This window comes from Myotis davidii, unplaced genomic scaffold (assembly GCF_000327345.1).
Source record: "Myotis davidii unplaced genomic scaffold, ASM32734v1 scaffold798, whole genome shotgun sequence".
In the NCBI taxonomy this organism is placed as follows: domain Eukaryota; kingdom Metazoa; phylum Chordata; class Mammalia; order Chiroptera; family Vespertilionidae; genus Myotis; species Myotis davidii.
The window spans coordinates 252,246-277,356 of NW_006289818.1; the positions used below are offsets into that span (position 1 = coordinate 252,246).

The 25,111-nt window shown below is 38.8% G+C and overlaps 1 protein-coding gene across 4 annotated transcripts in view; it reads right to left on the reverse strand.

The window, feature by feature from the left end:
- The window catches only part of DOCK11 (dedicator of cytokinesis 11), a 142,384-nt gene that overhangs the window by 13,462 nt on the left and 103,811 nt on the right, over nucleotides 1-25,111 (reverse strand). For all 4 annotated transcript variants that reach the window (XM_015563139.1, XM_015563138.1, XM_015563141.1 and 1 more), the window contains 6 exons: nucleotides 22,622-22,804; nucleotides 19,565-19,678; nucleotides 15,531-15,746; nucleotides 15,384-15,441; nucleotides 3,514-3,620; nucleotides 401-523 (listed from right to left, as the gene is read on the reverse strand). In XM_015563139.1, the coding sequence (XP_015418625.1) occupies nucleotides 401-523; nucleotides 3,514-3,620; nucleotides 15,384-15,441; nucleotides 15,531-15,746; nucleotides 19,565-19,678; nucleotides 22,622-22,804 (801 nt within the window). The remainder of the gene's footprint in view (nucleotides 1-400; nucleotides 524-3,513; nucleotides 3,621-15,383; nucleotides 15,442-15,530; nucleotides 15,747-19,564; nucleotides 19,679-22,621; nucleotides 22,805-25,111) is intronic.

Below are 25,111 nucleotides of genomic sequence, written 5' to 3' on the forward strand. Positions count from 1 at the left end.
CCCCTGCACCCCCCCTACGGGGAATCGAGCCTGCAACCCAGGCATGTGCCCATGGCTGGTTTCAACCCCAGGACCCTTCAGTCCACAGGTTGACACTCTAGCCACTGAGCCAAACCAGCTAGGGCTGAACAGTATTTTTAAGGACTGTAACTTTCCAAGTGGACAAATGTTTCAAAGTGATACATTAAGTATTTATATTCTATGATAAGAAATAATGTCATAATATAATTAACCTTCTATTCTTCAGAGGTCATATAGTAATAGTAACATAACTATATTACTACTTTTTCCAAGACCAAAATAAAATATTAAATCACAGATTTAATAAAGTTTAATATCTAGAAAATATAAAGAACTCTCACAATTCAACAAAAATGGGCAATGATGCAAACGTGCTTACCTCAAACTCACGGCGTTTCTCATAAATTGGAATGATCAACTTGGAAATCTCAGAAATTACTTCATAACGTTCTGCTTTCCATAAGCCATCCACACATTGTTCTAGCAACTCCAGCAAAACTTCCTGCATTAAGAGAAAAAATGTAATCAGGAATTAAAAATAGTTTTAGAGTTCTGGGCAAATAAATTATGAACCATTTCAAGTTAACAAAAAATAAACAGAATGTACTAATTAAAATGAAATGCACAGAATTATATTTGTGTAACTATAGTTTGAAATAAAATACTTGAAATATTTGAAATTGAAACCATCCTTAAAAATATGAAACGAATGTTGACAATAGTAAACTACATTCGTTTTGTTTATGCATATAATGAAGATGTTAACTATACTTACAAATGGTAATACACTGAGAAGGATTATCTTTGAAAAGGGGTAAGTTGTTTGTTCCAAACTGAGGAGGTCTAAATTAAATTTTATTATTATTGGTTTAACTCATATATTTTAATACAGGCACTAAATCAGGGGTGGGGAACGTCCAGCCCATGGGCCGTATAAGGCCCATTAAATCATTTGGTCTGGCCCTGCCAAAGTATTAGGGGTGAGCTAATTAAATGTTTGACCAAGTATAGCATGCTAATTTTTAAGTTGGTAATTTTGTATGGCCCAAGAATGTTATAAATATCCAAATGGCGCTTGGCAGAAAAAAGGTTCCCAACCCCTGCATTAAATGGAAAACCATTTTTATTTTTCATTTAAATAAACTTGGAAATCAATGTCTTTATTTTTCTATAGGCTAGGGTATAAGGAAGAAACCTTATTAAGTAAACTAAAACATTAAACAGCACTTCATAGAACATGATTTTATCTGTATATTTCAAATAAAGTATATGTATAAATTATGACTGCAGATCACAAACGAGTTGTAACAAATATGTTTACACAGAACAGTGAGTATAGTTATTGTCTAATAAGAAACATTACTGCTTTCCTTGAGAGTATAAAAGAGAGTCAGGCTCAAGGACATTTTTATGAAAAAGCTAAAGCTGCTTTTTGGAAAGCAAGGACAAAACTTCAGCTGTGCTGATCCATTTATCTCCCCTCAACTCCCTGGAATCTTTCTGCTGCCAGCCATAACAACTGGAATTCTATGGAAAGTCATCTAAGATCGAAAAAGTGAATTAATTTACCAAAAGGGTCACAGTCAGATAATGAACTGGAACTAAAATTCCAGTATCTCGATTCTGTTATGATTAATTCAGCAAACATGTTTTAAATATCTACTCTTCTAGATTCTGGGCATAAAAGGAAACCTCACTCTCAAGTAAGTCAGTGATAAAGCTTGACATTTATGCAGCACTTAATGACCTATAAAGAGCCTTCAGATTTATTGTGAAGTAACTAGGACAGTATTACTATCTTTATTTTACTGACCAGGAGACAGACCCATACAGAAACAGTAGGTAAAGCTTCCAGGCATATCATTTTAGCTTAAGTAAACTAGAGCTAATTGAGATTTGCTTGTATTATAAAAAACAACTCATAAAGTATTTAGTATTTATGAAGTGTGTCTCTATCACTTTAACCTGACTGCTTCTTGTGTTTCTTAATACAACTTAAAAATGTATTCATATGGGACTACAATTCCTTAAGTCTCTCTGCTTTTGATTTTTTCTTCTTTTTTTTCATGTTCCCATTCTTCAATTGTAAAGTTCTGTATGGTTCAGTCCCTGGTCCTCTGGTCTTCATTTGCTATATTATCTCCCATCCTCACTCTGATTTGATTCTTACACAGATATGACTTCCAAATGCGGATTTCCAATCCTGATCTCTCTGCTTAGGTCCAGTTCTGAATTTCTCATGGCCTAATGTTTATTTCTATTTTGATAATCTTTTACTTCAAATTCAACACACATCAAAAACTGAATTCATAATCTTACCTGTAAAATCATCCATCTATCATTTTTCTCTAATATCCAAACCTGAAATCTCAGAGCTACTTTGACTCTTCCCCTCCTACAGCCACCAAGTTTTCCTCTTTGTGTCAAAGTTTTGCCTGAATCTGTCACTATCTGGGTTTAGGCCCCAACTCAACTGCATCACATTTGGACCCTTAGGGTAGCCCCCTCTCTAGCCTCTGCCTCTAGCCCCTATCTATCTACTTCCAATACATATTACCACTGAATTAACCTTTCCTCTTCTTTGCTTTGACCTTGTCATGATTCGGCTCAAAAACCTTTAATAGCAATTCAACAGTCCATTGAATGTATTTATGAATAAAGCCCAAATATTCATAGTTTCTCAAAATTAAGACCTCAGCTACTACTTTTCTCTATACAAATCCACTGGTTTAGTCCAAAGGATCCACTTACTTGTACCTAAAACCTGCCTTATACTTTCCCACCACTTAATTTTTGTCTCTGCTATTCTCCTGTTAGTATGCCTTCAAGATGAACTCATTCTTCAAACCCCTCTCTAATCTAATACCTCCTCTGTTCTACTTCAGCTCAAAGGTATCTCTTTCACCTTTGTCTTTGCATGGAACATACTGTTTATATTATTCAAATGGCACTGTCTTATTTTCATTTTGTGATGGTGTCTTATCTCTCAGGTAGACATTAGAGGTTAAAGATCAGACATATCTAATTATTTGATAGCTCCTATATCATCAAGTCCAGAACCTTGCTCATAAGTCAGTGCTCAGTAAATATTGGTTGACTGTGTGACAACTGAATCCGTTTGCTACCCATATGAAGCTTAGAGTAGAAATTTTCCATTTCAAAAATACTTGTATGGATCCTCTGCTTAACTGTTACCTTAACAATATTTTAATGGAAGATTCTCCAAACTATGCTGACCCTGATCTGGTTACTGTGATGATGATTTGAAGATAATAAATGTTGCATTTCTAAAACCAGACATTAGGAAGAGTTCCAGAGACAGGGTTCTCCACATTCCTAACAGCAACATCATTGCTCTGGGAAGTCTTAATGCTTACAGTTCATCAACCCTTAGATACCTTCCAAATTAAGTTAGTTGTAATAATTGTTAAATAAACATATATTTAAGAAGTTAAATTTATATAACTGGCAATGCAGGCCCTGGAATCTTACTTCAGTATAATGGACATCCATCATTCCAGCATCTTCTTTCATTGCTCCTTCTTCATCTATATTGGGAGTAATTTTCTTGAAGGCTGAACATCCATTAGGGAATAATTCTGTATGAACAAAAAAACAGTGAAGTAAATTTATATATGAAAGTGTTTTGTAAATAACAGCCTTAGAGTGGTTGGTTACCCTTAAAAATAAACATGGATATTCTTTGTGAGGATCAAAGGCATAAGTACAATTTTCAGTTACAAATATTTTAATAAACTATTTTCATTTACTACACATTCTACCAGTCTTTTCCCCAAAAAGTGAGCTCAACTTATTTACAACTAAGTTTCATTCTCTGACTACATATCATTTTCATTGGCTAGTACAGTAAATGTTTCTCTAGTGAGATCTAAACACTGTTACAAATAATTTCATCCTGTGTTCAACTATGGTCTCACCTAAACAAGGAGGGCATGTACTTTTCAGGTAATCACTGAAAGAGTTTCTGTAACCATCTGTAGCTCCTGACTTTACTGGAAATTTTTGGGGAAAAGTCAGTTGTTGTGGGAGGCCTAACCTAGGACTTGTAAGACAGGCAGAAAAATAAAACAGATGGCACCCACTGGAGCAGCTCAGTAGTTGAGCATCTACCTATGAACCAGGAGCTCTTGGTTTGATTCCCAGTCAGGGCACATGCCCAGGTTGCAGGCTTGATCCCCAGTGGGGGGCGTGTAGGAGGCAGCTCATTGATGATTCTCTCTCATCATTGATGTTTCTATCCGTTTCTCTCTTCCTTCCTCTCTCTGATATCAATAAAACATCCTATATAATAAAGAGCTAATATGCTAATTAAACTGAACAGCAGAACGACCATCTGGATGACATTCCAGATGAAGCTGGGGCTGCAAGGGGCTGTGAGGGCCAGCCAGGCACGGGTGAAGCAGCTGGGGCCAAACCCCTTGCACAAATTTCATGCATCAGTGCCCTTGTCACTCTAGATGATTCAGCCCTTGCTGACATGCTGGAATTGGCTCCCCAAATCGGAGAAGGGATGATTGCTTGCTGTCAGACAGTTCAGGGCATCTTTTTTCCCCCCAATATATATATATTTTTTTATTATTATTAAGGTATTACAAATGTGTAGGGCATCTTAATCTACATGTTATTGCCCCCTGTTGGCCAAACACATCGGGCCTCTAGTATTTTAAGAAAATAAAATAAAACAGATGGAAAGTATGAAGCATTCTTGGAAAAACAGGACGGGACACAGAAGAACCAGAGACTTGGAGCTAGATAGACCCACTTTTGTCACTGTGTGCTTTTAGACATGTTTATCTCTCTAAGACTTGGTCTCATCATCTGTAAAACAGTGGTAATTAACATGATAATTAAAGGAAAATAAAGTGTTTAGAACAGAACCTATCATATAAGAAGTATTCAAGCTCTAACCAGTTTGGCTCAATGGATAGAGCATCGGCCTGCAGACCGAAGGGTCCTGGGTTTGATTCCAGTCAAGGGCAGTACCGCAGTTGTAGACTCCTCCCCCACCAGGGTCCTGGTCAGGGTACATGCAGGAGGCAACCAATCGATTTGTTTCTCTCATGTCAATGAATCTGTCTTTCCCTCTCTCTTCCACTCTCTCTAAAAATCAATGGAAAAATATCCTCGGGTGAAGATTAAAAAAAGAAGTAGTATTCAATGAATTGTTATTACCAAACAAAGCTGCCAAAAATATACTAGCTTCTCCAAAACAGAATAAAATAATTGCTGCCAGCTGGTACAGTAAATGACTCTGCAGCTGGATCCCTGGGAAGTAGGAAGCTAGTTCAAGCTGCGAACAGGTGCTATAGGATCGTGGACCAAATTGTCACTGTCAGGCAGGAGTTTAGATACAGAAGACTACATGGTTGCCCTACAGATTCTGGACAGAGGGAGATGTCCAATAACTCCTGTTGTTGCCAAGTTTACCCTTATCTAAGTGGGTAATTTTAGAGTTAAGGAAAATTCAGCCTCCTTATGACAGAATCTGCTAGTCAGTGAAAAGTGGCTAGTCACAAAGGGAACAAACACCTATTGCAATCTATTCTACAATCTAGAATCTATTGCAATCTAGAAAAAAACTATTCTACAATTTCTCTAATAGTGATGCTTAGAAATAATGACTACTCACAGCTAAATATCTTGTAAGCATCCCAGGTGAGAAGTTGGAGAAGGAAGAAGGAAGGTTTAAGAAAGCCAAACCACATACTGCGATTTCTCAGAATTCTTGTGGGAAAAGATCATGTTACAAGGCTTAGAGTTTGCCAACTCTTCTTGTCTAAATGAAAGCTAACAAGACACACATGTATCTTCTGATAAGATGCTTGATACAACATGGGTTATCAAGTAAGAACCACACTGTTATTAGAGATGGAATTCTAGTGAGGGAAGATGGAGTTGCTTTAAAGTACTTTGTCAAGAATGGAGAAACACATAGGGGGTGGTCAGTGGATTTCTGTTAAGGCAGAAGGCGTGTCAGAAATAATGAGATTTACTGGACTTTAGAACTGTTTCTGTTCAAGCACATTAGCTAATAAAAACCACTGAAGAAAGAGCATGACGCACTTCTTTTGAAAGTATGACACTTCATTTCCAAAGATAAGCATGCCTAAAATGGTCTGTTACGGACTTGTCTTCAAAGTACTGACCACAGCAAGATACGGAACCCATACCAGAATGTAAATCAATTCATTTCCTTCTTCGACAGAGCCTTTCCATGAAAAGAAAAGCAAAAGTCAGCTGAACTAAACATTGTGCTCAGTGACATAGTTGATTTACATTCAGGACAACATTCCTCCCGATCATGGACCAGTAACAAACTGGCCTCAGACTGGCAGCTGGTCTCCAGGGCACTCAGAGTAGTCTTGCAGTAAAACATCTCAAATTTAGGAGAAAACCTTCCACTTGATCATCTCTATGAAATTAAGAGCTAGGCAGTAAGGAAGAGGGCCCTAAAACTTGAGTGAAACCACTCCCGTGGAGGGTTGGGCAGTGGGAGAAGGGGTAGCAGCCAGGCAGCCCAGGTTCCAGAAGGTTGTCGGCACTCGCCTGCCCCCACAGCCATAAGGCCAAGAAAAAAGTCAGTTCCACCAAGGGGACAGTGAAGGAGCCTAAGAGGAGATGGGCAAGCTTGTCAGCTAAATCTGCTCCTGCAAAGTGGAAACAAACAAAAAAAGTACAAACAAAAGGGGGAGGGGAGCCAAGGGAAAACAGGCCAAAGTGGCTAACCAGGAACCTAAAGATCTGCAGAAAGTGGAGAAACTAAAAATGAGGGGAGTCCAGCCTTGGATATAGCAGAAGAGAAAGAAGCCAGGTCTGATTAATATCATGTACCATGTCTCATCAGTGGTCCCTGCCTCCCTTATATAATCCAGAGGAATATTTATATCAACTATTTTGGAAATGCAATGTTTGTAGTAGTTCCAGAAACATTTTTAAGAAGGAGGGAATTCCACTTCATCCCATTTTTTTAAAGTCTAAATTTAACTTCTTATGCTGGTTGGGTTTTTTTTGGGGGGGGGGGCGGTCAACTAGAAAATAGTGGGATATTGAATACGGGAGAGGATTTGATTATCTTGGGTGTCAGCTTAATATTCCATAGATGGGGTAGTTTTTATATCCTACAATACAAAAGCATCCTAAATGGCAATATGGAATTAGTCATGCATTTAATATGTCTTGAACATATTAAATTACTTCTATTCTCATGTTTTTGGTAGAAGTATTTCCTAAAGAAAACCACTCCTTGATCTTGGCCTCTCCCTTTCAGGATTTTGTGCATCGGCAACATCTTTGGTATAGTAGTTCCAGTTTTCCTAGTAACTTTGTTAATGTGCTATGAAAGATTGAAGATTTGATTATCTAGAGCAGTGGTCGGCAAACTCTTTAGTCAACAGAGCCAATTATCAACAGTATGATTGAAATTTCTTTTGAGAGCCAAATATTTTACACTTAAACTAAATAGGTAGCTAAATTGTTATTAACTTAATTAGGGTACTCCCAAGGCTTAGGAAGAGCCACACTCAAGGGACCAAAGAGCCACATGTGGCTCTCGAGCCGCAGTTTGCCGACCACGGATATAGAGCATCTGATATTAAATTGTGAAATAGTGGGACTTAGATGTAAAAGCGTATCAACATTTGAAGATATTGGTACTTGATACTCTATTAAGGAAAATTAGCTAACTGCACATTTTAAGCCAGAAAGTCACTGAAATAACTGTTTAGAAAAGAATCACAACTACATGACTTTTTAGATTTGGGTACGAAAGTTAAGAATTGTGTACAAACTGAAATGTCTGTGTACTTAACCTCAAAACAACTGATAAAATCTCAATTATGAAAGAAAAATCTTGAGTGAAGAGATACAGAATGTAGTCTTTACCAAGGAAAAGGGTCAATCCCTGAAGGCCTTAGGCTGCTAGTCCATGGCTGAGGAAAACATTCCTGTCTGCTCTGAGGAGATTATTACTTTAAGTGATTTCCAAATCTGGGGTTTTTCATCATTTCCTTCTTCAATGATGTATATAACACTGTGATTTGGGGGAGGACAAAATGCCTGAGATCAGATAAGGCTAAAGCATCTAGGCGGAGAGTACCTTTTAGAAGGAGGGTAATTAGTTGTCTTCTAAAAACAGCTCAACATCTACTTTTGAAGGTTGTGTCTACATCACCTGGTATAACGACTTCTAGTGTGATTTTCAACTTCAGAGTCCACTATTTTTACTTAAGTGTGTTATGTGGTTCCTATGCCTGACGATATCTCTCTACCTAGAGGTGACTATTTCTCCTTTTTGCTTACGTTATCAACACCCAAACAACTATCCAAGGATATGAGGGCCCTTTTGTTTGTTACCATCTTAAAAATACTTGGGGGAAAATTCTGATTCCCCTTAGTTCCAGAATGATTTTTAGATTAAACAAGTTACTGATTCTAGAAGTGGCCAGTGTATATATCACAAGAGAAGGAGGCATGTATTAGAGGGCTCTCACAAAGCCCTGCGCAGCATTAGATAAAGTGGTCTTGGAGAGTCTATCAATTTTTCTGGTATGTGACCTAGATTCCTAACCTTGCCCTTCATAAACAGCTGTAGTTTCTGTATTCCTGGCTGCTATCCTAAGGAAAACAACATGCAAACTGTCCAACCCTTGAAAAAATAAGACTGCTAGTCAGAAGAAGGGTAAGACGTAAAAGTCCTAAAGGGAGGGCCAAAAAGGAAAAAAAAATCTGTGATTGGTAAGGCACTAGGGAATAAAAAGCTTTATAGAACCTAAACTACTAGATCCTGAGTACAAAACTTGGGAAAGGGATCAACATTACCCTATAAGGAATGAAAATAACAGACTCTCTGGGAAAGAAAATTCCTTTTCCAGGGTTGATGGGGAAGCCCTACAGGCCTAAAGCTTTGCTGAACCTTGGGTGCTATGTGGTGGTGGAAGAATGTAGAAACTTGACTCTGGAATTCCCTGGGAGAAAACAGTTGTGCCCTCACTCAGCAAGAGTTACATAAAGTCTGACCTCCAGAGAATGAGATCTAGAACATTTTGAGGTTCTCAGACAAAACAGAAGTAAAGACATTTAGATCTATAATTTTATATTTTGGGGGATGGGAATAACACCCAGTATCACCACCTCAAGGTAACTTTGGTAAAGGAAGAGAATGATAATCCTTAAGGTCTGTCTAGTAGAAAGAACTAAAGCTCTAGCTGTAGGAAAGAAGTTTGAGGCTAGGGGCATGGCAGGGAGAACTGCACACCTCCCACCCCCTTTCCCTTTCAGTTCAGTGTCTAAAACAGCGGTTCTCAACCTGTGGGTCATGGCCCCTTTGGGGGTCGAACGACCTTTTCACAGAGGTTGCCTAAGACCATCGGAAAACACACATATAATTACATATTGTTTTTGTGATTGATCACTATGCTTTAACTATGTTCAATTTGTAACAATGAAAATACATCCTGCATATCAGATATTTACATTACGATTCATAACAGTAGCAAAATTACAGTTATGAAGTAGCAACGAAAATAATTTTATGGTTGGGGGTCACCAAAACATGAGGAACTGTATTAAAAGGTCATGGCATTAGGAAGGTTGAGAACCACTGGTCTAAAACATGAGAAAAAGGATTTATAGACACCCCTGGGGAGCAAGGGCTAAAGTCCTTGCTTGTTTAGGCAACCACCCAACAAGACAAACTATTTTTTTTTCTTAAAAACTCTATACAGGAAAACTTGTCTCTAATGCGACAGCTGGTCAGTAGTATTTCATTCCATCTTGATTTAAACAATGCTTCATGCCCTAGCTGGTTTGGTTCAGTGGATAGAGCCTTGGCCTGCTGACTGAAGGGTCCCGAGTTCGATTCTGATCAAGGGCACATGCCCGGCTGTGGGCTCGATGCCCAGTAGGGGAGTGCAGGAGGCAGGTGATCAACAATTCTCTCTCATTATTGATGTTTTTATCTCTCTCTCCCTCTCCATTCCTCTCTGAAATCAATAAAAATATATTAACTTTTTAAAAATAAACTGCTTTGTAATGACTTCAAGAGAATGGCATAAGACTTTGAGAAAACACAAACTTTTTTGGCAATTAATATGCCAGAGATTTATAATACAGCTAACTCTCCTTCCCTTTTGTGTTAATTATCAAAGGACGCTTAATGATAGAAAATAAAGGGCTCCAGAATTACTCAATTATTTTTGTTAAATAAGTTTGTCTTAAAATCATAAATGAAACTTTTTTTTCAGTTTTGCACTCAAATATACTTTCATTTACTCTGTGAATATCCAGGTCTTGCCTAGATCATGGAGTTCTCTGACTGGATGACAGGTTAGATTCAGTTTTTAACTTGTTTTAAATTAGTAGTCTCCTTTAGCATAACTATCATAGTTTGATTAGATAATTAACAAAAGAAGGTGTTTTAAATCATATGAATGATTGCATCTAAGGGGAAAAAAGTCTCAGGATTTTCCCACTGCCACCATTTTAGAATAAGGTTTTCTAGTTCAAGCAAGTAGCATAGTACAGATTTAAAAATAGACAGCACCTATAAATAAACATGTGAACTTTTCCTAAATTTAACATTATTTTTGTTTAAAATGAAAAACATCACCTTTTCCTACTCAGATAGGGCTCTTTGATTTCTATGAAGTATAACTTCTAAAAAAACTTTGAAGGTATTATGAAATAAATATTTAAATCATTAGTTAAAAGCACTATTTACACTTGTTGAAACATGTCATACATAGTGTTTGGTTTTCAGGCAAGCTGCCTCATGCTAACATCCAAAAAAACCACAGCAATATATATCTATAATAATAAAAGCATAATATGCTAATTAGACCAAAAGTCCTTCCAGACAACCTTCTGGATGAAGCCAGGGAAGCCAGTGCCGGCAGTGGGGGAAGGAAGGCCTACTCTTGCACGAATTTCATGCATCAGGCCCCTAGTATTCTTTATTAGTTGCTATTTTATCTCCTACTAGAGGCCCAGTGCATGAAATTTGTGCACTTGGGGGGGGGAGTGGGGGAGTCCCTCAGCCCGACCTGCTCCCTCTTGGAAGTCGGGGACCCCTCAGGGGATGTCCACCTGCCGGCTTAGGCCTGATCTTCCCGCTCCCCCGCACAGATCAGGCCTAATCTAGCAGTTAGACATCCCTCTTGCAGTCCAGTGCTCTCGCAGTCCGGGACCCCTTGCTCCTTATTGCCCACCTGCAGTGGAGGTAGGAGAGGCTCCCGCCACCACTGCTGCGCTCACCAGCCATGAGCCCGACTTCTGGCTGAGTGGCACTCCCCCTGTGGGAGTGTACTGACCACTAGAGGGCAGCTCCTGCATTGAGCATCTGACCCCTGGTGAGCATTATAGCGACAAGTCATTCCACCAGTCATTCTGCTGTTCGGTTGATTTGCATATTAAGGTTTTATTATATAGGATAGTCATATTTCTAAAGCTTAAGGATTGAGAATGGAAATAAAAAATTCTTGAGTTTTGTTTCATTTTGGGGTCTTTGCATTTGTGAAAAATAATTCTAGGAAAATAGCCTATATAATAAAGAGGTGATATGCAAATTGACCATCACACCCTCACACAAGATGGCTTTCCCATGTGGTCACAAGATGGCCGGCAGGGGAGGGCAGTTGTGGGCGATCAGGCCAGCAGGGGAGGGCAGTTAGGGGTGACCAGGCCTGCAGGGGAGGGCAGTTGGGGGCAACCAGGCTGGCAGGGGAGAGCATTTGGGGCAAATGGGCTGGCAGGGGAGCAGTTAGGCATTGATCAGGTTGGCAGGAGAGTTGTTAGAGGGTGACCAGGCTAGCAGGCAGAAGCAATTAGGGGCAATCAGGCAGGCAGGCAGGCAGGCAGGTAGGCGAGCAGTTGGGAGCCAGCAGTCCTGGATTGTGAGAGGGATGTCCAACTGCTGGTTTAGGCCCGATCCCATCCCACCGGTAGTCGGACATCCCCTGAGGGGTCCCAGATTGGAGAGGGTGCAGGCTGGGCTGAGGGGCACCCTCCCCCAGTGCACGAATTTCATGCACTGGGCCTCTAGTTTAATATATTTAACTATTTCAATATCTAAAGAATATAGTTTCATACTTAGCAGACAAAAACTCTTATTTCACATGTCGACTAATTTAAAAGATGAGATAATATAAACCTAATTTCTCTGAAAGATACACTTAAAATTTATTCAGTACTGTGTTTAGGGTTCTCATATCTGTTAGTTTATTTGGAATTGCAGTGTTCAAGTTCAATATTTATTTTTACTGTAATTTCACATGTGCACCAAAAGGAGAAAACTAGAGTATACCAATTGCAAGCAAATGTATTGTTCAAAAAAAGTTCAGTATCAAAGCCCTAGCCAGTTTGGCTCAGTGGATAGAGCATCTGCCGGCAGACCGAAGGGTCCTGGGTTCAATTTCGATCAAGGGCACGTACCTCGGTTGCAGCTTCCTCCTCAGCCCAGGCCCTGGTTCGGGCTCATGTAGGAGGCAACCAGTCAATGTGTTTCTCTCATATCGATATTTCTCTCTGTCTTTCCCTCTCTTCCACTCTCTCTAAAAATCAATGGAAAAAAATCCTCAGGTGAGGAATGAAAAAATTTCAGTATCAAACAGGAAGTGTTAACTTAAAATATAAGTAAAATGAATCTACATTTTAATCATGATACTAAGTTTGGGAAGACACTTTTTAGAAAAAATTTCTCCACATGAGTGGTATTAATAGAGGCAATCAGACTCTGAGCCTTAGATGTAAAATGAAAGATACATAGTTACTGGTAGAAATTCTGTAATTAAAAAAACAAAACAAAACATGGTTGTATTTTCATAGCCAAAACTAGAGTGATATCACACCCACAATATGGTTTCATTTTGATCTAAGATTACTCATTCAACTGCCTTAAAAGAAGTAGCTTGGCCATTATGATAGTGAGAGATTTCTTTGCAATGTCCATTGCCAGTTATTTTTTTGATATATAACACTGTATAAGTTTAAAGTACATGTGTTGATTTGACACACATACACACACACACATACACACACACACACACACACTGAAAATTAACACAATAACGCTAATCAGCACACATAATTACCATTTTTGGGGCGGGGGAACATTTAAGATCTACTCTCTTAGCAACTTTCAAGTATACTTTGTTAATTATAATCATTATGCTATATTAAATCTCCAGAACTTATTCATCTTTTAAGTAGCAAGTCTGTACCCTTTGAACAACATCAATAAAAGCCAACTTATATAAAAACCATTGTACTCTGTTTTTATACAAGTTTAGCTTTTTAGATTCCACAGCTATTTTGAATTCTTTATTAGGTAAATTACAGCTCTCCAAGTGTTTGAGTTTGATTACTGGAAGGTTATTGGTAATGTCATGTTTCCTTCATTTTTCCCCTTTATTGATTAAGGTATTACAAATGTGTCCTTATCCCCTCATTGCGCCCCCCACTCCCCAAATCCTGCCCTCACCCTCACCCCCTGTTGTCTGCGTCCATTGGTTATGCTTATATGCATGCATACAAGTCCTCTGGTTGATCTCTCCCCCTTACCCCCATCCTCCCCTACCTTTTCTCTGAGGTTTGAGCATCTGATCAATGCGTCTCTGTCTCTGGATCTGTTTTTGTTCATCGGTTTATGTTGTTCATTACAAATAAGTGAGATCATGTGATATTTATCTTTTCTGACTGGCTTATTTCATCTAGCATAATGCTCTCCAGCTCCATCCATGCTGTCTGGCATTGCTGTCTTCACATTTGAAATAGCAGTCACTTCCAACTGTCTTTACTGATTGACTTTGGGAGAGAAATGCTTTCCACCTGCCTTGCTAGGGTTGCACAATTCTGAGGGTTGCACAAATTTTTTTATGGATACATCTTCTCCATACTTCTTGTTCCCTCTTGTGGCAGAATCGTAAGTTTGTATGCCTTCTCTCCATCGTGCAACACACTGGGCCAGGTGCAAACAGCCTCCATTTTTGCTTTCCCAAGAGTGGTGATAAAGTTCAAGTTTGTGGTCTCTCCCTGGCCCACAGATTCTGGCCTACTTTTTGCTTGTGCTCACTAGCTGTCTGCTAAAGCTTGCTCTTGCTGCCATCAGGAGCATGCATAAGAAGTTGGCTATAGAATAGGAGAGGTGTGGTTGAAGCACATGGAGCACTGGAGGGTGCTTATGGGCCAACTGGAGGGAACCAAAGGCTAAATGTCCCTAGCAGCTTGTTGGTGGGCTTCTTGAGCTAGTATATGAACCATGTCTCTTTAATACCTTCTGAGAGTCCTATTTGCCACTTTTCCAACTTCTTCCTGCCCCCACCCCCAGTCCTGAAGCTCACAACTCAGCACTCTGGATGGGGCAAAAGAGCAATGGACCTCTTTGGCAGCATCCTGTACAGCTGGGGAAGCCAGGTGTCCATTCTCATGCTCTTTCTTTTCCCGTGAAAGAAATCACAGACAAGATGTCTCTCTTGACACTGAGCTGTGCCACCTTGGGAAGGGGTGACACGAGTAAAGTAAAACTTTACCCTCTCCAATGCATTTAAACGTGTGTGTGTGTGTGTGTGTGTGTGTGTGTGTGTGTGTGTGTGTACTCTAGTGGCATGCTGGAATTTCTCCACTGGGCTCCTACATTTCCACCAAGGCTCTCTTGTCTATGGGTAATTACATAAGACAGTATTCTCCAGGGGCTCCTAGATTGCCGCTGGGAAGTGCTGGAGCCAGTGCATGAGCCATTGCAGGATCCACAACCAGGACTGAGATCTGTCTGCCTATTACCTAATGCAGAGGTTGGTAACATTCCTCCCAGGTTCCTTGGCATAAGACACTAGCTCCCAGAGCTCCCACAAAGGCAATTTTGTCTCTGAATGGATGCCAAATTGTTGGGGGGGGGCACAAACAAGGAATGTCTTATTTGGCCATATTGATGATGTGCTGACTACCCTTTAATACTAAGGTACTGTTGCACTAAAGCGGCTGTGGAGATTAAATCTGTGGGCAGTTGTTGGTGAACTTGAGGCAGATGAGGGGAAAATACGTGAATGGTATTATCCAGAGCTTCTCATGAGCCTTACGAAGAATTTAATCTGTGGCAGACTTCCAGGGAGACAGTGTCGGAAAATAAACACTGAATATCAGGCTATTTAACTCTTAATGAAAGCAGAAGGCAAAATGAACAATCCAGTTTTGTTTTTTTAAAGAACAACTTCTGTTAAACACTGAATGAGGCTAAAGGTGAACATTTTTTCAGAGCTCAATTATATCACATTCACAGCTGCAAGCTACAAGGATAAAAACTATTGCACTAACTGAAATTCTCTCTATATCTAATAACAGAAATATCTTACTTTTTCGATGAAGAAACTCTGCAACCAAAGCTGCTACATGGACATAACACATTGCTGCCTGAAAAAAGGATGACAAAGAAAGAGCTGTTAGAATGTGCTCCAAGGACTTGGCAAGGCTGTGTTTAAAACAAAGCCTTAAGTAGTTACCTCTGAAAAATCTCCATTTTTTACATGAATCTTGGCCATGCTATCAAGCCAGGTTTTCCTGAGCTCTGGGGTACTTGCATAGGACTTGGCTAAGCTATACTGGAGATCAATTAGCATTTCAGGGTCTTTTTCATGCTCTTTCATTTGAGCAGTGGCCATAAGAACTGTACGAATTCTCTTGGTCAAATCTTTGACTTCTGTGGGAAAAGCAGTTGCCTAATTTAAAAACAAAAAACACATGTTTATTAATATTATTGATGTGCTCTAAACCTCAGCATTCAATCCTAGGAATAACATGATTTTTTTAAAAAATTGATTTTAGAGAAAGGAGAAGGGAGAGGGAGGGGGAGGGGAAGGAGAAGAGAGAGAGGGAGAGGGAGAGAGAAACATTGATGTGAGAGTGAAACATCAATCAATTGCCTCCTGCAGGCATCCTGACCAGGGATCACACACACAACCTGGATATGTGCCCTGACTGGGAATTGAACCCACAACGTTTTGGTGCACTTCAACCAACTGAACCAGACCATCCAGGGCAACATACAATTTTTTAATCCTTGTTACAGTTCTGGGTATTTGGTTCTTGGCATGGGACACGTCTAAAGAACTTTAAATTAATTCTTTTTAAAATATCCAACTAGCTCAGGTTTCAAAGGCTCTAAACTTGATGGCAGTATATTCACAATACCTAAAAGCATGGACAGTGGAGTCATGCTACCAAGCCTTGAACTCTAGCTTCTCCACTGAATTCTACAGCCATAAGAGTAATCTACAATCACTTTATTGTGTAGTTTTAGTTACAACAGTAACTAAAATTTTTTTGTTTTCTTCTTCTCCTTTATTTTATTTTTTTCATCACCATTTATCACCTCTATGCCCTCTTCTACCTCCACCAATCTCCTCCCCTGCAATCATCACACTATTATCCACATCCATGAGTTCTCTCTCTCTTTTTCTATTTTGTTCAACCCTCCACCACCATCCCTAACACCTCCACACACACCAGAGTTGTCTGCCTGCTCTCTATCTATGAGTCTGTCTCTATTTTGCTTGGTAGGACAATAACTAAAAATTGACAGTATACTTTGTATTAGGCAGTGGTCTAGGCATTCTTACAACAATCCTGTGAGCTAAGGACTATCATAATTCATTTACCAACATAAAACTGAGGCACAAAGCAGTTAAGTAGCTTGGTTAAAATATTATAGTTGGTAAGTGGTAGAGACAAGATTTACACCCGGGTAGTTTGGCTCCAGAGCTAGTGACCTTAGCCCACTCTTCCATACTGACAAGCATACCCATCCCATCCACCAACTACTACATGTATATACTAAGGGGGAAAAATACTACAAAGTGTCCACTTATACAAATTAGAGCTTATGAATCACAGAGCACTCTAAAGAGTTTAAAGAGATAATTAACCTCTCTCAAAGTGTTGTTTTGATCCCCCAAAACCAGTAAGTTACAGCTTCCTCTTTATTATGGCCATTAAAATAGTCCTATCACTTTCTCTTAACCCCACTGAAGTAATCACAATTATCTGTATGATTAAAGATATAGGGGTTAGGGAGCTTTCCGGTGTGAATATAACCCGAAGTGGAGGAAATAGTTTTTAAAAGTGCCTTCTTTATCCCTTTAAAGTAATACTTATATACATAAAGTACCTTCTTATTCATTAAGAGAGATTCCATTTACTGGAGCAAGGCACTCCTTGTTCTAACAGGGTTTATTGGTAGTGACTGACCAATAAACTAAGTGATTGACTAATAAAACTAAGTCATTTATGAAATGAGTCAATGCAAAAGATTTCCTATCAAGGAAAGCCAAAACACACCCCTATGACTGTGAAAAAGTTGCTCTTCAAACTTTTATATAATATGGAATTAAGGATGATAACAACTCTTAGAGTATGAGTAAAAGATCCTAAATGACAGAAGCCATTTCTGTGTTCATACACTTATTTCCAGTAGAACTGGCTGGAAAGCAAACTTTCCCAGCCTGACAGTGTTTTGTTTTGTTGGGTTTTTTTCCTTTTCTTCAGTCTAAGCAATGTTCCTGTGGGAATATTTTTTGCTACATAGATCCACATGTCCCAAACATCAAGGACACTATGACTGTGAGCTTTATTTTTTTCAGATTTTAAACAATATTGTCCAGTTATGTTGGAAGATGACCTTTCCCAAGAATGGAGATGATTCCTCTGGGAGGGAAATTTCTTTATTGGCAAAGGATTTCTCTTTCCTTGTACACATATAGTACTGAAGATCAGAACCTGCTTTGTGTACAACAAATGAATTTTGACAATAGTATAGGTTTTAAGCAAATAGGTAAGAAAGAGTAATGGAGTTCAGGGTCTTTGGGAGTGCCAATAAGTATCTATGGCAAACCTGACAAACTAATTTGAAAGAATATATGCACCTTTATGCTCATAGCAGCATTATTCACAACAGCCAAGATTTGGAAGCAGCCCAAGTGGCCATCGGTAGATGAGTGGATAAAAAAGCTGTGGTACTTTTACACAATGGAATAGTATTCAGTCATAAAAAAGAAAGAAAGCTTACCTTTTGCAACAGCATGGATGATCCTGGAGAGTATTATGCTAAGTGAAATAAGCCAGTCAGACAAATACAAGTGCCATATGATTTCCCTTATATGTGAAATCTAATGAATAAAATAAACTAACACAGTAGAGACAGAATCATGGATACAGAGAACAGACTGACAGCTGTCAGAGGGGAGGGGTTTTGGGGCTGGGTGAGAAGGGTGAAGGGATTAAACAAGGAAAAAAAAGGAAAGACTCATGTACATAGACAACATTACAGTGACTGCCAGGGGGAAGGGGGCTGCGGGAGAGGTAGAAGATGGAAAATGGGAGATAAATGGTGATGAAAAGAGACTTGACTTGGGGTGATAAACACACAATACAATATACAGTTATGTTGTAGAATTATATACCTGAAACTTGTATAATTTTATTAACCAATGCCACCCCAATAAATTCAATTTAAAAAAGGAAAAAAAATTATCCATGGCAAGCGACAGTTAACAGATGATTCTTAAAACTCATCAGATAATAAATCTCTTCTGTGCCGTTCCTCATCTGTTAGCAATGGTTCAGGCGGCTGTTAACTGCCTTAAGAAGTGAGATTTTGTGAAATTTCAAACTCAGTGCTTAATTAATCAATATGGGAAATAGTTAACAACTGTTAAGAAAGAAAGGATCCATTTATATTCAGAGCAAGTTTAGAAATCAAGCTCAGAAAAAAATTCCAATCCTACTAGCCATAACAACTGTGCATACACAGTATAGTCAATCATCCATTCATTCAACTAACATTGATTATTTGCTATGTACCAGGCAGTTTTTTAAGTGCTAGAGATACAGTGGTGTACAAGACAAAGCCTGGAATCATGAAGCTTACATTCTCTATACTCTATTTTTTTTAAATATATTTTTATTGATTTCAGAGAGGAAGGGAGAGGGAGAGAGAGATAGAAGCATCAATGATGAGAGAATCATTGATTGGCTGCCTCCTGCATGCCCCCTACTGGGGACTGAGCCTGCAACCTAGGCATGTGTCCTTGACCAGAATTGAACCCGGGACCCTTCAGCCCACAGGTCAATGCTCTATCCAGTGAGCCAAACTGGCTAGGACTATACACTATTTTACTGAAAGCCGTGAACCTGCCCTGGCCAGTTTTCTCAGTGGTTAGAGCGGTGGCCCAAATGAAGGGTCACAGGTTCAATTCTGATCAAGGTCACATGCCTCTGTTGCAGGCTCAATCCTAGGCCCCAGTCGGGGCATAGGCAGAAGACAACCAATCTATGTGTCTCTCTCACATTGATGTTTCTCTCTATCTCTCCCCCTCCCTTCCACTCTCTCTGAAAATCAATGAAAAAAATATCCTCAGGTGACGATTAACAACAACAACAACAAAGTAAGTCATGGACGCAATAACAGTTTAACTCTAGGAGTGTAAACTTTTCTGACAGTGAAGGTGCTTCTAATTTATTACTTGAAGTGAGAACATACCTTCATAGGTCTGTCACTGTTAGCAAAATTATTGATAATGAATAAAGACTCCTGAAATCTTGATCCTCCGCTTAGTGCTACATCAGCTATCAGCTGACTTACAGCAATTATTATCTGTGGGAAAAAGCAAATATTGTTTTTCATTTGTCTTTTTAACAAATGCTATTTATTTTCATCATTGTATAAGCCCATAAGCATTCATATTAAATGTTTCTTTTAAAGATTCTACACAGTTCCACCATAACCTACTTTCTTCAGACATGAGAAATTTAAATTCATTTATGGAAATAGCAACTTCAAAGGCCCCAATTTCAAGTATTATTGGGACTTTTCTTGGTTAGATGTGAAATTTTTTTCTAAGCTCACGGTACAGCTAGATCCAAAACTGTTTCATAATAGTGAAATGAAACTATGGTGGGTCAGGTCTCCATTTTGAACATGCTTGCTAGGTTGCAGCTATGGCAAAGTTGGGAATAAAAGACATTTTCTTCTATGGTTTCTCATTCCTTTTCACTGGTCTACTTTAGTGTCCTGAATTTCCAATTCCAGCACCTCAGCTCCCTTCTTTGTTTCTTTTCTTTTGTTTCTTTTTTCTTTTTTCCCCCTTCTTTGTTTCTGACTAGCACCTACCTAGTTAAGACAGCCCTACATATAATGCCTTTGATGGTGCTTTTTAATCTCTCAGGATGCCTTTGAGGAATGCCTAAATGATTCATGGTAAGGCGTTAATGGCTGGATGCTTTACCTCTGGTCTTGGGAAGCAGGAGCTATTGCAGGCTCTAGAATCAAACTGCTTCAGATGCAAATCTTGACTTTATCAATAAAGACTTTATTTACTGTGGGGCTTTAGAAAATCTATTTAACCCTTCCATTCCTCACTTTCCTTAACTGTAATAAGGTTATGAATTGTTCTGAGGATTAAAGAGATCATAATCATCATAATACTAGGTAACTCTTTTTTGAGCACTTACTATGTGCCAAACATGGTTGCAAGTCTTCATACTTACTAATTCATTTACATTTGAATAATGGACTTGAGAGAAATAATGGTTTGACCCAGAAGAACATACCCTAATGGGGAATTTCAGGCATACTGGCACACTAATTGCAGAAATGTTTTGGGGAAAGATGGTACTCAAATGATACCTCATATAAAGGTGAATTATAAAGGCCCTTATTATATAACCCTGCCCCTAGTATCCAAAAGTAACTACTAGTATTTAGTAGATTTTTACATACAGAATACACTTCCATCGGATTTCCACATTACTGATAACATTTCTAAAAACCTGATAGGCTGTTTCCCCATTTATAACCCATTTCCAAAAAACAACTGCAATGGGACACACCATGGCAGTGAAGATACAAATATAACCAAAGGTTTCCCATACTACAAAGAGGTCTACTAAGCTAAGAAGTCCTAATTGTGTTTTAGTTCAAAGCAGTTTCATTAAATAAGCAGAAAAATATGGAGATGTTGAATAACAACTACCATGTACTGAGTGTCTAATACATGCCTGTCATTGTGCCTGGCACTATACACACTTTATTTTTATCCCTCATGACAGCCCTGCAAGGTGAAATATATTTGGCCTCACTTTACAGATAAGGCAAATAGTTAAGATAGATTGATACACCTGTCTAGGGTCACATAGTAAGTAACTGAGCTATGATTAAGCCCAGGTAGGTCTAATTCCAAAGTTCATTCTTTTCACTACACCTTGAGACTTCTCTCATGTTTCACTTACTGGTCATACTGAAAAGTGAAACACACAAACTGTATTATTACCTACTACAGAATATTTCATGAGTGTTTTGTTTGTTATTTAAGCACCTCATTTAATCCTCACAACAATCGTATGAGGCAGGCACAAATATTTACCACTATTTTACATATGAAGAAACTGAGGCACGGACACACTAAGGAAATTTCTCAAGGTCATACAATGTGTGTTGGTCCTGGAACCTGAACTAGAGTCTAACTCATAGCACCTATGCTCTAGAATAGCACTTTCCAATAGAAATATGATGTGACCCATGCATGTAATTTTAAATTGTCTAGTAGCTGCATTAAAAAGTAAAAAGAGCCTGGCTGGTGTGGCTCAGCTGGTTGAGCGTCATTCCATGCACCAAGAGGTCGCAGGTTTGATTCCCCATCAGGGCACATGCCTGGGTTGTGGGCTCATCCCCAGTAGGGGGTGTGCAGGAGGCAGACAATCCATATATCTCTCTCATGGATGTTTTGATCTCTCCCTCCCTCTCCCTGTCTCTCTCTCTCTAAAAAAAAATCAATTAAAAAAGTAAAAAGACACAGGTGAATTTAAATAGTTTACTGAACCCAATATATCCAAAATACCATTTCGACATATTGTAAATATAAAACAATTGAGACATTTTACTCTTTTTGGTATTTAATCTTCAAAAGCCAAATTTAGGGCACATATCAATTCAGACTAGTTACATTTCAAGTGCTAAATGGCCACATGAGGCTAACAGCTATTGTATTGGACTGGGTAGCTCTAGATCTTGATCTAGGGCAGTGGTTCCCAACCTTTTTCTGGCCACACCCCACCTAAGCATCTCTAAAATCCTGATGCCCCACCCCCGTGACATAATTTTTATTATTCAAAAAGTGAATTCCTATTCACATGGAGGAAGCCTAAAGGGCCATTAACTTGGTCTAAACAAGCTGCCAAAGAACATGGCATCCATGAAAGAGAAAAATAAAAGAAGGAAAGGACAGTTGAAGTACTGAGGAAGAAATCACTAAGAAATTGTTTAAAAATATAAAGTGATATGAAAAATTAGCAGATAAAGTTTCAAAACATATAATAGAGAACTGAAATGTGTAAATATGTCACAATATATATTTCTATACTGGATATGAGGCCCCTAGAACCATAAGAAAAGCAAAAAATTCACTGTTAATAACTCATTCTCAAATTGCCCCCCTTAAAAATCAAAATGGTCCCCTGTGGAGTGGCGCCCCACCCCGGGAACCACTGATCTAGAGGCTAAAGACTGAATTGAAGAAGAGGAGCTTTGATTTTCACTGACCTGCAGATGTGTTCTCAGAAAGGTTTTCCTTTTGGTATATTCAAAGTTGTTTCTCATCAGAAGATACAGAAGTGCAGATGCTTCATTCCTGGTTGAGCTAATCTTCGAGGTGCAGCACTTCAAAACCTCATAGCAAAATGCAGCACACATGTTTACCCTTCCTTTGAAAAAGGCTGAGGGAAACTAAAGAACAAAACATAAATAAGTATCTGAAAACCCAATCATAAAAATCAATCAACTATTAAATGTCAACTATGTTCCCACTTAAATCTATGCTAGCTGTCTTGAGGATACATAATGAACTTAAGATTAGGGCTCTGCTCTGGAAAACATGAACTAGTTAAACACACAAAGGCCAGCATGTGTCAATGACAAAACAACTCAAGTCAGTACACAAGTCACTACAAAAATGTGAGGTGCTAACAATAAATGGTACAGACTGAGAAGAGCTCATCATGATCTGGAAAAAAATGTTATGTAGGTTCTTGGTAATATGCATTAAATTAATGAATGACTGAAATGATGAATGATTGATGGGTCTCGATCTGACCCTTAAAAATGGGAAGGACAATCTGCATTACTTACTCTTCTGCTTTATATTTAAACAGTTCTTTAAGTTATGAACTTCCAAATGCTGAGAAAATTATAGTGGGAATCTATTGAGCAACTAAAGTTAACCTTTTAACAAAACGGGGTATAGATGAAGTGTAGATGCACAAACATATATGTGTCCTTTACTCATAAACAGTGTTAATTAAGATAAATTTTGTGCCTGGCCAGTGTTGCTCAGGGGTTGAGTGTCAACACATGAACCAAGAGGTCCCCAGTCGGGCACATGCCAGGGTTGCAGGCTCCATCGCCAGTAGGTGACGTCCAGGCGGCAGCTAATTGGTGATTCTCATTGATGTTTCTCTCTATCCCTCTCCCTTCCTCTCTCTCTAAAATCAATTAAAAAAACATAAGATATATTTTTGCATAGGGAAATTAGTCAACATTATCATAACAACTTTGGTGACAGATGGTTGAGACTTATTATGGTGATCACATTTAAGGAATATGTCAAATCACTATGTTGAAAATAATATAATATTGTATGTCAACTATACTTTAAAAAGATATATATTGGCATAGAGAGTACAAAAGTGGCTGTCTAAACCAGTGATGACGAACCTTTTGAGCTCGGTGTGTCAGCATTTTGAAAAACCCTAACTTAATTCTGGTGCCGTGTCACATATATAATTTTTTTGATATTTGCAACCATAGTAAAACAAAGACTTATATTTTTGATATTTATTTTATATATTTAAATGCCATTTAACAAAGAAAAATCAACCAAAAAAATGAGTTCGCGTGTCACCTCTGACACGCGTGTCATAGGTTTGCCATCACTGGTCTAAACAGTCAAGTGGCTGTTACTTTGAGAATGTAGTCAGTCTGCTTTGTGGAAGATAAAATATACATATAACACAGGCTTGTTATAATCTCTAATGCTTACATGTCTAGGCAAGCAAGGAGTAAACTGCTGCAGGGTACACGGTGGATGTTTTTCAGGGAATATGAAGCTAGAGGGCCAACCTTTTCAAAATAACTTCTTGGGAATCTTGAATTTAAAACCATGTTGTAGGAATCAACCTTCTTTTATCACATTAAGACCAAGTGCAATGCTATGCAGATATGAATTTTTAATAAATGTTTTCTGATTGGCTGCCCGGAAATCTCATCAACAGGTCCACCAGATGAAAACAAAACTTGCTGGACAAGTATGAAAATGAAAATAAAGGTGTATGGGAGGGTATAGCTGTAATGTAGTTAATTTACTATATTAAATCTTCTATCCACATCACTTCTGAGTGGGCAAATGGCCAGAATCAATGGTGACTTCATAACTGTCAATTCCAGTGGGCTTCCCTTCCCCCTTATTAGGACACTCTGTATCTTGTAATAATGTTGACACCGTTTTCTCTTTTGGCTTCCACAATAGCCTTCTTTCTTCCTACTTCTGTGACTGCTTCCTTTCATCTCTTCTACACATTTCTCTTCTAACCCCTTCCATGTTGTTTTTCTCCAATGTACTAATCTTGACCTATTTTTTGTTTCTTCCTCTATATACACTCCAGGAGAAATTAAATCATTCCCATGGCTTCAACTACACTCATGCTGATGATCTCCCTAGTTCACTATGCTCCAGCTAAACTGGACCTTTCGGTCTCCAGAATTTCAAGCTCTTTCCCAACTCTGGGCCTTTGCATATGCACGTCCGTCTCCCTAGAGCAGCGGCTCTCAACCTGTGGGTTACCAACCTGTGCGTCGCCACCCCTTTGGGGGTCAAACGACCCTTTCACAGGGGTCGCCTAAGACCATCGGAAAACACATATATAATTACATATTGTTTTTGTGATCAATCACTATGCTTTAATTATGTTCAATTTGTAACAATGAAAATACATCCTGCATATCAGATATTTACATTACGATTCATAACAGTAGCAA